Below are 17,305 nucleotides of genomic sequence, written 5' to 3' on the forward strand. Positions count from 1 at the left end.
TTCACCCCACCTTCCCTGCCAGGCAGCTGGCTGAGGGCAGGGGCAGGGATGACCACAGCCCTGGACTGGGCATGGCAGAGGCAGGGCTCTGGGCCTCGCCCTCACCTCACCAGATGGAAGGTGCTGGGAGAGCAGGAGTTTTCTCACTCTCTCTCTGCAGCTTCTAGAACACGCCCGGCACACAGGAGGCATTCAGTCAACATCTACAGGCTGAATGCAAAGATGGGTTGGGTAACCCTGGGCCAATCATTCTGCCTGACTGCGCCGATCACAATCTCCTGTGAGATAAAGGGGTTGGGTCCACTGATCCCCAAATTCCCAGCTGGTATTTCAGGGCTGGGATTCTGTGTCTGGTGCATCTGGTATCAGTCCACAGCAACATAAGCCCAGGGGAGATTCCCCCCAGGCCGTGCTAACCTGACAAATGAAAGCGAAAGCTTGCCTTCCAACCCACTTAGCGCAGTGCCGGAACCTTACGATGAGCTCACTGATGAAATTTAACCCCAGTGCGCGCTCACTGTGGGAGTAGAACTTCTGCAGAATGGCCACCACCTGTGAAAAATATCAGAGGTGCACATTTAAAAGGCTGCCATCCGTTTGAATTATGAATCCTACTCAACACGGAAACCAGACATTTTTATGCACCTTTAAAATGAATCTATAAGCAAGGGAGAGAGTCATTTTTGTCACGGTCATCATTAGAACACAGAGGAAAACAGATGTTCAAATATATGGCAACGCACATACACACACTCACCCACGTGAAACCCTTCATAAAAATGAAATTTAAAAAGGGACCGGCATTAGAAAAAAACATTCTTATAATCTTAAGATTCCAAATTTTAGAAAGTGGCCACTTGCATAATAACTAAATCATTACCTTTCAGAACATGTCATTTTTAGAAAATTGTAATAGCATGAGAGTACCTTAGTAAATCAATATTTTCAAGGGACACCCCCACCCCAGTATTCAGCTGGGATGAGCCCACACAAAATAGGATCAGCTCTTCTACGTTGGAGCTCTTGCTCACTAACTACTTTTCTACAAAACCATGCTGCCAAGTGAGCCCAATCTCTATTTAAAAGGAACACTAAGCCATGGTTTGAAGGGTTTCTTATATAAAATGACTTATCTACAATTTCTATCACTGAACCATACACCTTAAGAAAAAAGCCATGTTCTGTATTGATAAAACTGTAATACAGTTCCCTAATTTCAAAATTTAAAAGCTGGTTTCACAGGTATACTGAAAAATCAAGAGCAGAAAATAAAGGAGTTAAAATGGAAGAAACATAAATATTCCTATTTCCAAAAATCACAAACAACAACAGAAAAAGCCATGATTCCTTACTAGTTTGAAGGAGATCCACCGAACTTCAGAAACTTTATCTGCACACAACTTTAAGGCAATATGCATTAAGTAATCATAAACATCATTGGGATTATAGAGTTCCAAAATGAGTATCAGCTGTCTGAAATTAAAAAAGAAAGAAAGAAATTATTTGGGGGGACAAAAAAAAAAACAACAACACCTTACTAAATTTCTCTTTACTCTCACTTCATCTTACAGACAAAAATAACCAGGCTGGGAGATTAAGGCAAATGAAGACCCAGCAAGGCTTTCCATCAGTGAAATGCCAAAAGCAGAAAGCTGAGTGAAATACCACGCAAAGAAAAGTGGAAAAAATAAATAAATCTTCATTCTTCATCTCACTCACTCAAATCAAACAAAAAGGAAATAAATTAAACTTTGTAAAACAGGCTGAGAAATTTATGGATGGGGATACTATTTCAATTTGAGGTTATCGGTTCGAGAGCACATAAAACTTTGCAAATCAGATAAGGTAAAAATAGCCAGGCCGATGAAGTTCCCAGAGATGCCGGGGCGCAGGAAGGCTCGGGGAGCGCGCGCCGCCCGGCCCCGGCCCGGCCCCCAGGCGGCGGGCAGCGAGCGGCGGGCGGCGGGTGGCCCTGCGCGGTCCGCTTGCAGAGAACCGCGCGCGCCAGCTCTTCACTCCGAGGGAAAGAAAGCGTGCGGGAGACGGCCGGCTGGGAAAACCTGCCACCAAAGCTTTCACTGTTTTCTAAATGGGGAGGGAGAGAAGGGTATGAAAATAAATGGCATTACTTCCACGCTGGCAACGAAAGGAAATGAAAAAGAGATTGGAAGGAAGTTAGAATCAAAAACCAGGAGTGCCGGTGAATACTTTCATATCAAAAAGCACTGTTTTCAGAAAAATGATACCAATATCACGGGCAGGGGGAGCACAGAATTCATATCAGTGGCTCTGGCTTCAATAACCACGGCCGAGATGGAAGATAGCCAGAGCTCGGAGATAACGCTGTCGGCGGCGCGAGCCCTGCCGGCCCGGCCCCATCCCCGTGTCCGTGCCGGGCCCCCGGCCCCGGGCCCCGGGCCCTCGGGAAGAGGGTCAGCCCGGCCCCGGTCTCTTGGTTGCGATCCTGGCCCCGGGAAAGCGGGTCAGTCGGGCCCCGGCCCCAGCCATGAGCGCGGGCTCCGGGCCCGTTCCGCGGTCTCGGCCCGCAGCTCTGGCCCCATCCCCTACCCCCACCCCGGCCCCATCCCCTACCCCCACCCCGGCCCCCACCCCCGCCCCGGGGAAGCAGGTCGGCCCGGCCCGAGACGGACCTGGCCGAGTTCCCTCGCACAGCCGCTAGAGGGCGCGATGCTTTCATGGAAAACGTGGGCCTGTTTTTCTCTCAGAATGTAAACTGGGAACACGGCATAATGACTAAAACCTCAATCTCTCAAATTAAGCATAATGATTAAAGATCACAGCAAAGAGAAAATCTTTTAGTTTGCCCCTGGCATCGGCCAAATCATATCCTGAATAGCTGCAAAAGCCCGATGGATTTCTACAGCAAAGATAATGATTTGAGAGATTTCTAGTTGAGGGTAAGAAAAATGAAAACTAAAGCAGGGGAGATAAACCCCGGGCAGGGGCAAACTAACACCAGGCCGCCCACCATCGTCACCAAATGCACTCGGCACTTCGCAGAGCACGTCGCAAAGCACGTGGCACGCCTGGGGAAGGGGACTTTAGCTCTTTATTCAAAGCTTTAGCTCTTTCAGAACCGGGCACACCTTTGACATCCCTCTGGCCAGCACAAGCCAGGATTAAATAAGTCCTTCACGCACAAAATGACGTGCAGAAAGCAGCCACCTTGGGGGACGTTTTTTATCTCATAATCGTCTCGTCTGGGTGAGACCTTTCTGTGTCTGTCTGTCGCGTCATTTTCTTTAGAAGCTGAAGTGCATACACCACACTGTGCCCTGCAGAGAGGGCTACACTCAGAATGTTCAGGAAAGCTCTGGCAAAAACTCTTCCGATTAACAGGAAAATATTGAAGAGTGGGTGATTCATCTTTTATTTGGTTCGAATAAATTGCCTTATAGAACAGCAGAACACACTAATTCCACAGTGACTCGAGCCCTGTCTGCATCTGAAAATGAATGTCTCCCCGGAGACCGTGGTATTTGTAACTTAGAGCTTCGGAATTCACTTTATCCCTTAATAAAAACATAATCTCTTTATCCAAAAGAACACTATTACTGCTAGTTTAGAAATCAATTATAAGGTAGGAAAATTAAGAATTATTCCATCTAATTTGCCTTCTCATATCCCCAAACAGGTTTTACTTACTCTGCTAGTTCATATCGAAACCTCCAATTCCTGCTGTTATCGGTGACTACAAATTCTTGAAGCTGATAAAGATATTCTCTCCTCTTGTCTTCATGAAGCAACTATTTTTTAAAAATGTATACATAAATAAAAATAGAGAATCTCTCAAAATGACCCCAAATATACTGTCTGATCACACTTGAAGTTATACACTTGTTCCCGACAAGAACTGGGCATTCCCCCAATGCCTTGAACTCCATCCATCACCCAGGGTGGCTGTGAATTAACGTTGCTGGGAGCAGACCTCACAGGGACCCCTGAATGCTTCAACCTTTCCCCCGGTTAGTGTATGTGCTTGTGTGTTTCCACATGCCCCCTAGCTCTTCCTTCTCTCATCATTTCCTGCCTGCAAACAACACGTATGTGTGTGTGTTCCAAAGACAACGCCGAGGCTGCTTCCCGGGGAGCCGGCTCTGCTCGTGTATGCCAGCACCACGAGAGAAAAGCCAACCCAGTGCATCATGCACCCCAGTCTGTCAAGGGCAGCTCGTGGTCATGTGGATGCAAGTAATTAGTTTCTCTAGGTCATTTTTAAAGTCTTATTTTTACACTCATCATTCCTTTGGGAAAAAAAATTAAAAAGGCAAGCAGGGAAGCAGCAATGTCTTGCAGAGAAAGCCCTTCATGCAGAACTGAGATTGGGTTTTGGCTGGGCTCTTCCCCTGGGTGACTCCAGGCACGCTGTGCGCTACCCCCGGGGGGCCTGGGCTCCTTCTTCCTCACAGAGCATGCTAGGCTACATGTCTGCCATCCTCCACAGAATTAGGACTCCAAGGGACAGGGAGATTACAAGGAAAGATGCAAAAATATTTACCCATCACTGAAAGAACACCCACTGTAAAGACTCTGGATGGTATACTTCAACCGGAGAAACCCAGACTAGCTGCTTTCTGTTGTCCACGGACACTTTCCACAGCCCGGGGTTTAAGAATTGTTTTGAAGAGGGAAGGTCTGTTTTTTATTTGTAATCCTTCTTCCTACCTTTAGAAAATCATACAGGTGTTTAAGAATTCCTATTCGTACTTCATCCAGGTCCTTTAAAAATCCATTGAAGACGGGCACCAGGTCAGCTGCTGTGAGCTGGTCCCCAAGAATCACGGCCAGCTCGTGGATGGAGAAGGCCAGGGTCCGACGCACCTTCCACTGGCAGTGCACAGGAGGCCAGACAAAGCAAAGCAAGCAAGCACAAGGCCATGTTACCAAGAGCGTTAAGTGGCGCTTCTAGAATAAACCTGATGCTGCCGGGCGCTGGCCGCCACGGGCTGCATGTCATCGGAGCCCCATCAATATGGCAATGGCAACCGCAGCAAATACAGTGAGTGCCGCCGCGCTCCCCTCTTCTTCCCCGGCAGATGGGCCACCCCATTTCCATGGGTGCCTCTGAAAGGACTCCTTTTACCTGCACGTCGGAAGCCAGCGTTTCGTACGTGTCTCTCAGGCAGTGCCAATTCTGCCTGCCCAGGGTGAGCGCCACTCCGGGGAGGCTGTAGGCGCAGTGTTTGGCTATGTCAACGTCGACAGTCTGGGCGCGAGCAGGGTCGGTCATCGACACATACTGATCGAGCAGGGGTTGAGGTATTATATCCTGGGAAACAGCAGAGAAAGGAAACCATCACGCTTGCAGGAAAGAAGAAGAATGCTCGGGAAAAACAAGGGGTCTGGGACTTGGGGGTGCAAACAGCAAAGCCGAGATGTCAGGGGAAGAAGAGGCCTCAGAGAAGCTCGGGGCTCTGGACTGGCAGACTTCTTGGTCTGCAGGGGACATTTTCAACTTGGACGGAACGATGCTAAAGCAAGGCCCACACTAATCTTTTCCCAAATTGTCTAACATTTGATATCCCAGAGAACAGTCTGGGCACCAAGGTTTGGTTAGCCTGATGCACACAGCTCTTGAAAATGGAAACACTCTTCCCTTGTAGCTACCCAGCACCTAGAGCCCCGGCCCGGACACGCCAACTGTCACTAGCTTTTTCCAACTGACGGGACAGTGCCTTCCTACGACATCACTCACTTACCTTCTCTTCTGTCAGGACAAGGGGATACAGTAATTTAAAACATTTAAGAGTTCTTACATAGCACAAGGGCCTAGCCACAAGACAGAACAAAGACAAACATAGGTCAATCAAAGAATCTGTCAAAAACTTTTCAGACAACAACAAAAAAAAACCCTGAAATGACTTGTATAAATAGACACTAAATGCTAACGTACAGATGTCAGGTTTTTTTCTATGTGACTTGTTTTATTAAAATACTATTCTAGATTGTTCAAAAGAGACTTTAGCACCCCTTTAGGATTTGTTTTTTATGTTAGGAAACTGTAGCAACACAAAGGAGTGAAGCTATGTCATTAATATTGACAGAAGAAAAATATCTGGTTCCCGTGGCCATTCTTAAATTTGACTCCCAGAAAAGGTGACGTTTTGAGCTGCTTTTCTTTTCAAGAAACAAACCTGTAATTTAGATTTATGCTCCTCAAGTGGGGCGGGGAGATGCCTCTGCTCCGTCTCCAGCTGGTCAATGGCCCCACTGCAGGGTTTGCCGGGGTCCTGCAGAGTGGAATGGACACGTTAGCAACTTACCCCAAACAGGGAGCCATCCTATCATTCTCCCTTCAAAGAATCCTCTTTCGGTGCTGGAAATGACCTCTGCAGACCAAGACCAGCGCTTCCCTGCAAGTCAGGGGTCTCTCTCCAGATGTTAAAAAAGACATCTGCACAGGTATAGATGACATGGTCAGTGATTTTAAGGCCAAGGCAAACAAATATCATGCATTTTCATCTCAAGACTGCTTGAGACCCTTACAGAAGACAGGCTGGATGTCCATGAGAAGCCACCACTTGAGTCTGCACTGACCATTCTTTAAGCCCCAGCGTCCCAGGGTGGTCAACCAATCCCCTTTTAAGAGTCACACGATTAAGACAGAGCCCACCCTGGACGGCAGGGCGAGCAAGCACGTCCAGTATTTCTTGGGAGCTGAGATGTGCAGCAATGTGGACCCGTCAGGGCGGATGGACAGGCAAGGAGAAGACCTGTCTGATTTGGGGGAAGGCGTGGCCAATAAAGGAGTATTTACCTGGAAAACTATCCTCGATTTTCACATGTACAAACACTTCTAATGTTTGCTGATGAACCTTTACAGTAGGTTAACAATTAAAATGAGCAAGAACACTCAACAGTGACATATTGGTCTCTGATCCTTGATTACATTAGCGGAGATGAACCTGACCTTCTCCTCCACCCGTCACATGGGTTCCCACGCGCACTTGAAATGTCACACTGTCTACCAGCTTAATGGATCCTGACAAATCAGCTCAATATATGATCCAGGAAAGTCGATTAATACACCGATAGATGCTTCGTTTGCTCTGAGGCACATGACCACAGCCTTCAATTCCCAAGATTTTCACTGAAGTATAGTGCTTATTTTAATAGAGGACAGGGTAAAACAGAAATATTCTGGCATGACAACCTAAGACCTCAATTTCTCCAAGTTCATAAATTCATATATATTAATGTGTAATAAATCATTATTCTTCTTTCGGGAGTTAATCTGATTCCGAAGTCTTCAGTGCAGCTGGCATGAACAGCACTTACTCCAGGAGCCACGTTAAGGGTTAAGTACACTACCACAAGCCATAGCAACCTCCAAAGGCATTGTGAGGTCATCTCCCCAGAAAACCACCGGGCAGTCAAAAGACACAGGTGAGAAGCAACACACCTCCCTTCCCCGCCCTGCACAGGGCATCTCGCAACTCAGATGATGCACTAAGAAGGCAGGATAGAAGCAGGGAGCGGGGTCAATGTCAAGGAGCCGAGTTAACCAGCCCCCTGGCCTTAGCCGCTCTTCTGTCGTCTCTACGAGACAACACCATCCTCACCATTTAAGCTCTCGGAGTTTTTGGTCCCTTTTCCTTCTTTTGCAACTGGAAGCATCCTTACTGATCCCAGTGGAACCCAAGATCAAGCTGCAAATTCAAGAGCCCTGACATCCCACAACATAAACCAAAGGTCTGCTTGCACCAGCCCTTCAAAATCCTTCATGCAGCAGAGCCAACTTGGAGGAATCTGTTCGTTTCCCTTTCTCTCACTTCTGCACGTGACAAAGAAGCCCCAGTCCGATCAGGTGTCCGCCACAGTAGACATGGCCACACCTTTCTACCTAACCTGTGATTTCCACACTCCAGGCAACACGGGTAACAACAACCATTTTCTTGCCTATTTCTGAAAACAAACCAACAAAATAGGATATCCTCTCATTTCTTACTAATCAAAGAGAACTGTCAACAACTCCTGAACACTTTATATTCAGGCTTTTAAGTGGGTCTTTTGTTTTGTTTTATTGGAACAGGCCTGGGGGGAAGGGGGGTGATAAGTTCATTTGGTTGCTAAGACAGAATTATCCACCGCGTGGATAGTGGAGCCATCGGTACTCTGGCCTTCAAGACCACGGGCTGGAAGAGATGATCCATCACGGCACAGGAAATGAGGAGACGCCAACATGCCCAGGACTTTATGCTCTTGAACCCCACCCTGATTTTAATTCTCTAGCCTCGCCCCCACCTGGGAAGGACCCCAGCTCAAAGTAGTCAGAGCAAATCACTAGGAGTGAGGAAGGCATCAGAGCCTCCCAACCCCTCGCGAGCTGGAAAGCTAGGGAGACTTAAAGTGTGACAGAGTTGCAGGCCCCTTCCTCTCCCTGGATGCGTCTCACGGGGGCTAGTTCCAGGTTGCAGGATAAAAGCCACTGAGCCGCTGGCTTTTCCAAGTCTCTCCTCCAAGAAACAGCAGGCCAGTACTACTACTGGGGTGACCACGTGCCCAAAGAGCGTCCCCAGAGCGAGGGCCCGATGCAGTGGTCCGCCTGCTGAGGCCGAGGCCGGCTTTCAGTTCTAGGAGCCGCGGAACCCACCTTGTGCGATTATGACTAAAAGCTGTAAAACAGCAGTGAAATCGGGCACTTAGATGGTTAATCCCCACAAAAAACTGAGACTCGACATCTTTGGAGAAGAGGGAAGGTACTCGTTGGTCTCTCCTCTCCTGTTTTTGTGGAGGAGAGTCAGGGTTATCAATCACCTGATTGATTGGTTGTCTAGTTATCCAAAACATGACCTTAGGAATAAAATTAAATTTGCCATTTATCATCTCTGCCAGGATATATTAATAAAAGAAAATGCAGCTTTGTGATTTCTGTCACATCGTCTGGGCAGAGGGAGAGGGCAAACACTTACTGTGCTTTGTAATATCCTGGGCTCGGAGAGCTCCTTCTGCGATGATGAAGCCGACAGAGCCGTCCGATTGTCCGAGGCAGGGCTGGGGTCAGAAACGGACCCCTCATGCCGACCTTCCATCGGCTGGTGCTCAGGCTCATTCACAGAGTCAAGCTGTGCGGCTCGCAGAGCAGCTGATAAGACCTGGACCTGAGCTGCAGGAAGAGAAGTTTCAAGAATTTTAATAACTTTATTTGATTTGTAGGGATTCACTTGAGAAGGATCTTCACAACAAGACAGTCTGGATGCAGGCATAGCACACACGTGCGCACCTTCCACACATCTGTCCCTGCAGTAAGCATGCTCTGGAGTCCCCGAATGAGCTCTTGGGGAGGTGGTGATATTTAGGGCCATTAACTTTAACTATTCCAACTAAACGCCAGCCATGCACAGAGCATCAAATCTGAACTCGAAACGCCTCAATGAAGACAATCAGAGTTTGCTTCCATCATCTCTCACAGAAAGACAACACACTGTTCCTGAAGACGTGTCTGGGAGGTCCGTCTCCTCAGTGAGGGGGTCCTGCTCCCCGTGTATAAAGGAGGATTGCTGCCCTCTCCGCACCCCCCTGCCCGATGCATAGAGATCGATCCAGCTCCGTACACACAGATGAGTACAGATCTTGCTCACCAAGCCCCAAGGACTATTCATTTGTCCACAGCATGACTGCGTGAGACCCTCCGAACAGCAGAGATGACATATTTCACACACCTTTCTGTAAAAACAATCTGATGTCCATGTCCCCAACCTCCAAACACACACACATACACACAATAGTTCCTACATCCTGTTTTCTACGAGGTAAATTCAATAGACCTCAAGATTCATTAAAATGTTTAGAGCTCACAGCTGGCTCCCCACTTGGCCCAGGACAAGGTCCCACCTCCTTAGTGTAACCCATCAGGCCCTTCCCAACGGCCCAAGTCATGTTTCCAGCCGCAGCCAGTCCACAAGTCCCCAGCATGTCGTTTATTTCTGAAACTTTCAGGGTCACGGATCCCTCTGAGCTCTGATGAAAGCTATGAAAACGAGGCACACATGTATGCGCAAAATTTTACAAACGATTTCAAGGGACTGAAAGAACCCTCTGAAACTCATCCCTCCCCACTTCTCTGCATGGTGGGTTCCGAGCTGTCATCTTTTGGGGCCCACGTGAAATGCCGCCCCCTCTGCAAGGTCTTCTCCCAGAAATTTCCTCTGGCCCCTGGCGTCCTGCCCTGTGCTGCCACAGCACGTCACGCCGCCTCCCGGCCTGGCCCTGGCCCCGGCCACACCCTGTACTGATGGTGGCTTACGGAGCCCCCTCCACGAGACCGTGTGCCTATCACTGCTGCCCCAGCACCCAGCCCAGGGCCCACCACTGAGATGAATGCTGCTTTAGAAATGCGGTTTCCAAAACCAGAAACCAAAACCTTTGTCTATAGCTATTAGAAGTGATATGTTACATGTGCTCATTCCTTCAGCAAACATTGACTTAATTTCCTTTATAAATTTAAAGAGAAAGAATAATCACAGGGCTAACTGGATTTTCACATTTCCTTTCCCGAAAGCTTCACAAATCTTTGCCCGGCAACAGCAGCAAGTGTTGTTCCCAATCTCCCCAACCCAAGGAAGAATACAAATATAGCACTGTTTAGAGCAAGAAGAGGCGTGATAATGGATATGGATCGCGAGGCCCGGCTCCCAGATCAGACGCTCAGTGGGAGCACTAGTCATAACATGAAAAACACCCCAAAGAAGAAGTTGTACTTTCCCTTGCTGTACAAAAACAAAAACCTTAAAGTTTGGCTAAGGGCTGAGTTAATAAGCTCCAAAAGGAACACCATCCTTAGCTGTTAATAATGAGAAAAAGCACTATAACGTGGAAAATGATGTAACAGCGTCCAAGGAACTAATAAAATTTCCACTGTTATAGATATGCCCACAAACTATGCCTTTCTATTAGAGCTGACTTCAGCCTCGCACAGCTGCAAAACAAGGAGGCAGAACCCTGACGGGGCCCTGCACAGAGGTCCCCAGGGCTCTGGCAGTGCTGAGGCTGAGACCCTCTCCTGGCCATCTGTGCACAGTGGACATGAAGTAAGCACACACACACACAGGCGCAGCAACACACAGGCCTGGCTAACACCCAACCCAGAGACATCCTGTTTTCTCTTTAATCACAACAGACAACGTTTACCTTGAACATCTGGATCATTCATCAGATGCTCCTGCAGACTATCGAGGACTTTCTGAATCTCGCTCCTGGCCACACAGCTGTGGTGCACAGTCTCGGGCCTGCTGCAGCCCTTTTCCTGGGGCCCAGCCTCACTCAGAAATAGCTCTAGGTCCTTGCTTATGTCAGGGAGAGGAGTTCGCCAATAAAAGAAATTATTGAATACGTCCTCAGGACTCTCTGGGCAGGTAGAAGAGCCTGGTCCAGGGTGGCAGTGGATGGGGAGGTTGTCCCCATCAGGGAGCTTCAAGGAGGCATCAGCCTCTGGGGAAAGCCTGGTTGACTCAGCTCCAGTCAAGGCAGAATCTTCCACTGAGTTTGCCATGAGGCCACCAGAGGAGCTACTGCCGCGCAGGAGATCACTGGTTCCTGTTGACGTGCCCTCCGTGGGCAGGTCTGGCTCCGTGTGTACCAGCTTTGTGGAACTAGGTGAAGATTGAGGGGAGTACTTTTAGCGCCATGTAATGGACTGGAAGCAAAATGGGAAAACGTGAGCTCCACGTCCTCCCAAGCCCGGTCCTCCTCTCTACCTGGCCACCCGACCTCCTGTGTCTCCCAGGGCCAGAAGCTCGTAAGCTCACAAGAGCATAAAAGGTCCAATCATCCCCCTCTGCCCACCTGAGAGTACTATGTGCGCTGAAAATGCCTCACACAGTTCACGATCCCTCCATTCTATTCAAGTGGTGGATGAGCCCTGGCTTCTGCTGACACGCCCTCAGTGGGCAGACTGCATGCACTCACTGCTTGTCAGTACCTCCACCAGGGGGCAGCCACCGGGACACAAAAGCCACCGAAACGACTGGGTGAGTCCTGAGCAGGAAGGTGCTGCACACAGGCCAGACACACAGCAGCTCAGTGAATTTTGATGGAGACAGATGGAGGGAAGGATGCACCAATGGTAAAAAGGGTATGTACTCTCTGAGATGTAAATTACCACTCTCCTGCTCCCGTGTGATGCTAGCAGGGGAGAGACGCTTACCAACGACCTCGAAATGGTCTGGTTGGTGTGTACCCATCGACCTCCAAGGAAAGATGAAAAACTCCAAGATCAATCACTAGAACTTACTAGAAAGGCAGGATGGCGTCCACTAATGGTGGGTCAGGACTGTCACCTGTACGTGCAGGTAACATCCTACATTTATGGGCATGTAACATTGCATGGCACAAACAGACATTTGGGAGACCTCACATCTTCCCTATGTAAATTATCCAAAGAACTTCATTAATCAAAAAGTAAGAGAAAATTTTCTTTATAGGTTATTTAATCACTACTCTCAATGAATATTTTATCTAAATTTAGGAGACACAGTAGCTTCATTATTTATAACCCAGTAGTCATGTTTCAAAATCATTATTGCAATTACTTTTGCTTCTTTACATAATTAAAGCTCTAATATCCCATCTTGCCCAGAAGGTCACTGTTACTAAAACTCCAGACAAGATAATTGCTAAAATTTTAGGTGGACACTTAAGGTGAAGCACGGGCCCTGGTAATTATCCTGCTTGGAGCTCACCCGGCTGAGGAAGTGTTACCACAACTGCCTGCACTGGGTGACCTGGAGGTGAGAGCAGAGTCTAAATCCTGAGCTGGTGGTCGGATGCTTAGGGTGCCGTCTTCTCGAATATAGAGGCCGGCCCTGGAGGGGTTCGCGAAGGTGGAAATGAAGGGGCCCAGGGACTGGAAGGCAGCCTGGCGCACCTGCAAACAGAGAGCACAGCATGGTGAATGTGGTGTCGGCCAGGTCTGACCCAGGCCAGGCAGCTGGTCGACCACGAGGCTGGTCGCTGTCTGCCGAATTAGGTCCAAGCAGATTTACCGCTTTCTAAGGCGTTCTCCAAATTCCAAATAAACTCTTTTCAACAGAAAATAAGGAGAACTTTAGTACCATCATGAAGTTTTTATTCTTCTAGAATTTTAATTCCACAGCAAACAAGCCCAGACTTCCAAGAGCACCTGACCAGACCGTATGAATCCTGACAGGCATGTTTGTGAGAGGAACAGCAAAGGTCACTCTCCCCTGAGTGTTTCCCTTCTCACTCCTCAGCCCTATGACGTCCGGTCACTACAAACGTTAGGGTGTGTGCCACCTTCTTCACAGGCACCCAAGCTTTGGAGATTTCGAGTGCTCCAATCCCCACAAGGTCTAAGTAAGCCAATCAGGAACCAAAAAGACAAAATCCACAGTCACAAGTCCAGAGGCCAAGATGAGGCCAGTCAGCGAGCGGCGGCTGGTGGCCCACACAGCCGAGCTGCCCGCACTTACCCATCGGCAGGGGTCGCTGATGAGCTTGATGAAGAGGGGTGACAGCTGGGCTCTGCGGACATCGGGGGACGCACTGTAGGACACCGCCATGAAGCACTCCGCGCAGGCTTTTCGCATCCCCCAAACATTATCTGAGCAGAGCTCAAAAAACTTTGGGATCTACCGAAGCAAATAAAATCATGCTACTCAAACTTGGTTACCCTGAGGAAGGGCAGAACCTTTTTTAATGATGTAATTAAGGCATAGTCATAAATTAACGACCAAGAAGAGGGAAATATATACGAGTCTAAAAGGAATCATTTGAGACAAAGAGAAATTATGGTAAGAAAACTAAAGAAACACTTCCTTTACCTCTTAATTCTAGTAAATGACTTGGTTAAAAGGCAGAATGACTAATATTCACATAGCAAGTGCTACATGAATTGTATGGAGAAAAATTGTGAAATGACCTTGAAATTGAGTGGATATCCCAACTAGCTCACCCATTCAGATATTACGATCTTTTTTTTAATTTATTTATTTGACAGAGAGAGAGAGGGAGAGCAGGAACACAAGCAGGGGGAGAGGGAGAGGGAGAAGCAGGCTTCCCGCTGAGCAGGGAGCCTGATGTGGGGCTCGATCCCAGGACCCTGGAACCATGACCTGAGCCGAAGGCAGACGCTTAATGACTGAGCCACCCAGGCACCCCGGTATTACGATCTTTAACTAGGGTCCTTTAGTGACAGAAGGTATATTGTTAAAAACTGAGAGTAATGCAAATAATTCTTGTTCACAGAAATGCAAATTGTGTCCAGTGGAATGCACCTGATTATCACCCTGGATGCTGAGCAATTTTGAATCCCCTTGCAAGGTCACTTCAGTACCCTCCGGTCTGACCATACATGTGTGGTACTTTGAGTTCTCCATTAAGCCAGGTATTGTACCTTACTGTTTCCCTCGTGAATAAATGACTTAAATAAAATCTTTGGCATGTTCGCCTTCCATCTGTATGAAGGTCATGATCACATCGTCTTTTAAAATTTATCCTTTAATGGGGCGCCTGGGTGGCTCAGTCGGTTCAAACATCCAACTCTTGATTTCGGCTCAGGTCATGATCTCAGGGTCATGAGATCGAGTCCTGCATCAGGCTCTGCACCAGGCGTGGAGCCTGCTTAAGATTCTCTCTCTCCCTCTCCTTCTGCCCATTCCCCCCGCTCCCGTGCTCTTTCTCTAAAAAATATTAATAAATAAAATAAAATTTACCCTTTAAAAATGAGGCTCTGTTTTTTATATCCTAATGTAAAATAATCAGCCAAAATGCCCCACAAATGGGAATATATGATCATGGAAATACCCGCCCATAGGAAGGTTAGTATGTTGGTCACTGCTGTTCTTCATTCAGATACACTAAGTAGAAGACAGCTCTTGGTGTACATACAGAGCGACAGCCACTAAAAATTATTCTGGGGTCAGAACTATGTTGACATGGCTTGCACTTGAAATAAAATAAAATGAGCTTCTGAACTTAAATTTAAAAATCAATTTAAAGAGTATACTTTTTTGAGGTTAAATTCTAACCACACAGGTTAGATATCCTACCCAATAAAAATCCTGTCCAGTAAAAGTCAAATAAAAATACAGGTTGGATATCCTGTCAAATAAAAGTGGCAAGCACTTATTTAGCATAGTTCTGCGTAGGCACCAGGGAAACAGAGATGAACATGATAGGGTGAAGATCCCACATCAGCAAAACTATAATGAGGTGTGATAAGAGACACGCACGTACTCTGAGCAAAATGTTATGGGGATGCTGAAAAGGGAGAAATTAATTCTCTCTGGCACAGTGGGTAGGTGAGTCTAGACAAGGAGAGGACTTGACAGAGGCATAGGCACATTCAAGCTGGGTTTGAAGTGTGAGTTGGGTCCCACTAGGTGGGGAAGACACTGGAAAGAGAGGGGCAGTAATGAGCAGAGGTGTGGAAGGGGGAAAAGCAGAAAGCCTCAAGGGAGCCAAAAAGCCATCCGCTGGCTAGTGAAGTGGTTCTCTGCCCTGCTGTGCATCAGAATCACGAGGGGATTTATCAGAAATGCAGACCCCTGGGCCTTCCCTGCCTCCCCGCCTCTCTGCCCATCCCATGAGTCAGATGCATGGCCAAAGGTGAGACCTGCCCAGGCCGGGACAGTGTTCAGACCTGAGGAAGGTAGCTGGAGGTGAGGCAGGAAAGGCACTTATGAGGGGACCCAAAAGGCCAAAAAGAGTCGGGATTTTAACCTGTAACCTAGAAAAATCCCACTGGTCTTGAAGCCCAGGAGTGAGATGGTAGAACAGTGTTCTAGAAGGAGCAGTGGAAAAGAGACAGACAGAGTGGCTTAAACAGTGAGAAGAGACCAGGGAAAGCGACCAGTGAGGAGGTGCCAGCCAAAGCCCACAGGAAAGTGGGCTGGGGTGACATCCACGCCATTCCATGGACCAGCTGCCTAATGCTTATGAAAAAACGTTGGCTTCGGAAGTCAAGAAATTTGGAACTGATGAATGCAAAATTGAGCTGTCATTCCAAAGTAACAGATTCATAAATACAAAACTTCACAATTTTAAAAGCACCCTAAGAAATGCACTAGCAATTACGACTGGCAAAACTTCACATACCAAAAATTTCTCAGCAGCTTCTTGTCCAACGGCATGACAAATATCACCAAAATTTGTAGCACACACCTTAAAAAGGCAAAAGGCATACCTGTTATTCTCTGCTTCTTTTTTGTCTTACCAAATTGTGACAGCTAACAAGCAGAAGCCTCAGGGGCAATGACTCCTCTAGTCAGGCACCTAACAAGCACTTACCGAGCCCACCACCTACACAGCCTAGCCCGGTGCCTCCGGTGTACTGGAAACAGAGAACATTTACAACACAGTACCAAATCCTAGCACTTTCTGGCTCCTAATTGATCTCAATACATAATGCATTTGGTTAGCAATAAAGCGAGAGACCCTTAGTATTCTCTGCATGGTAAATGAGACCTAGCTTCTTGCCGATGCGTCGTGAGGAGAGACCAGAGGGAAGAGGGCCAGTTACGCAGCGAGGAGGAAGAGGAGGAGAAGAAGGCTGTTGAGGGCGGTGTGGCAACGGCTTTCGAAAGGAAGAATCTGGTAACCAAGTGAACAAGCAACCGAAAGGGAAGGGGAAGGCAGGGGTTGGCGCCGGAAGGCACGGCAGAGGTAACAGCGTCCTGGGCGAAGCAGGCCAGATCATGAAAGACCGTGTGCGTCAGGGCAAGGGCGTCCGATGGCCAGCAGCGCGGTCCCAGAGCTGGGCCTTCTGTGTCTAAGAGCAACGGGCTTCCTCACCCAGGATCTCATCCTCAGGTCCCTGTGCGCGCCCTAGTTTCTGTATAAATGGGCAACGCTGCTCACACGTTTTCCTGACACAGGTCACAGGGGCCACATTTCTCTTCCAGCCTGCATCTACTGAAGAAGCCAGGCCACTTCCAAGGAATCGATTTTTGAATTTTCTAACTTTTTGAATTTGTCAAGTTTTGAAACCATATGTCCCAACCTTCCGAACTTGAAAGAACTTCCCATCACCACACAATTCGCAGAATCGAGGCAGCAGCAGGCTTTCAACTGTGCTCTTGCTCAGCATGGAAGCCAGTTTGCAGATTATCTATAAATGAGAGAAAAATCAGAGTCACTTGAAATACCAAAGCACATGTATTGCACCACATATCACTAATTAAATTCCAAAAGCTGATATTCAAAATATTGCCAAAATACTCAGGAAGTAAACACACAGAACACCTTCTTTTGAGTTTTGTCAAGTGATGCGATCAATAGAAGGCCAAACATTCCTCAAGGTTTACTCAGGTAAGAGTCCGTCTGA

General features: G+C 47.8%; 1 protein-coding gene across 3 annotated transcripts in view; it reads right to left on the bottom strand.

Moving 5' to 3' along the window:
- The window catches only part of LOC113938707 (serine/threonine-protein phosphatase 4 regulatory subunit 1-like), a 104,554-nt gene that overhangs the window by 5,062 nt on the left and 82,187 nt on the right, over positions 1-17,305 (bottom strand). For 2 of the 3 annotated variants that reach the window (XM_027624231.2, XM_027624230.2), the window contains exons 7-18: positions 16,982-17,089; positions 16,078-16,143; positions 13,452-13,610; positions 12,702-12,886; positions 11,152-11,612; positions 8,934-9,127; positions 6,156-6,251; positions 5,105-5,290; positions 4,687-4,848; positions 3,667-3,767; positions 1,353-1,473; positions 418-552 (exon numbers count right to left, since the gene is read on the bottom strand). In XM_027624231.2, coding sequence (XP_027480032.1) covers positions 418-552; positions 1,353-1,473; positions 3,667-3,767; positions 4,687-4,848; positions 5,105-5,290; positions 6,156-6,251; positions 8,934-9,127; positions 11,152-11,612; positions 12,702-12,886; positions 13,452-13,610; positions 16,078-16,143; positions 16,982-17,089 — 1,974 coding nt within the window. The remainder of the gene's footprint in view (positions 1-417; positions 553-1,352; positions 1,474-3,666; positions 3,768-4,686; positions 4,849-5,104; positions 5,291-6,155; positions 6,252-8,933; positions 9,128-11,151; positions 11,613-12,701; positions 12,887-13,451; positions 13,611-16,077; positions 16,144-16,981; positions 17,090-17,305) is intronic. The other variant, XM_027624232.2, reaches the window with a different exon arrangement.

Source organism: Zalophus californianus, chromosome 8 (genome assembly GCF_009762305.2).
Source record: "Zalophus californianus isolate mZalCal1 chromosome 8, mZalCal1.pri.v2, whole genome shotgun sequence".
NCBI classification, from domain to species: Eukaryota; Metazoa; Chordata; class Mammalia; order Carnivora; family Otariidae; genus Zalophus; species Zalophus californianus.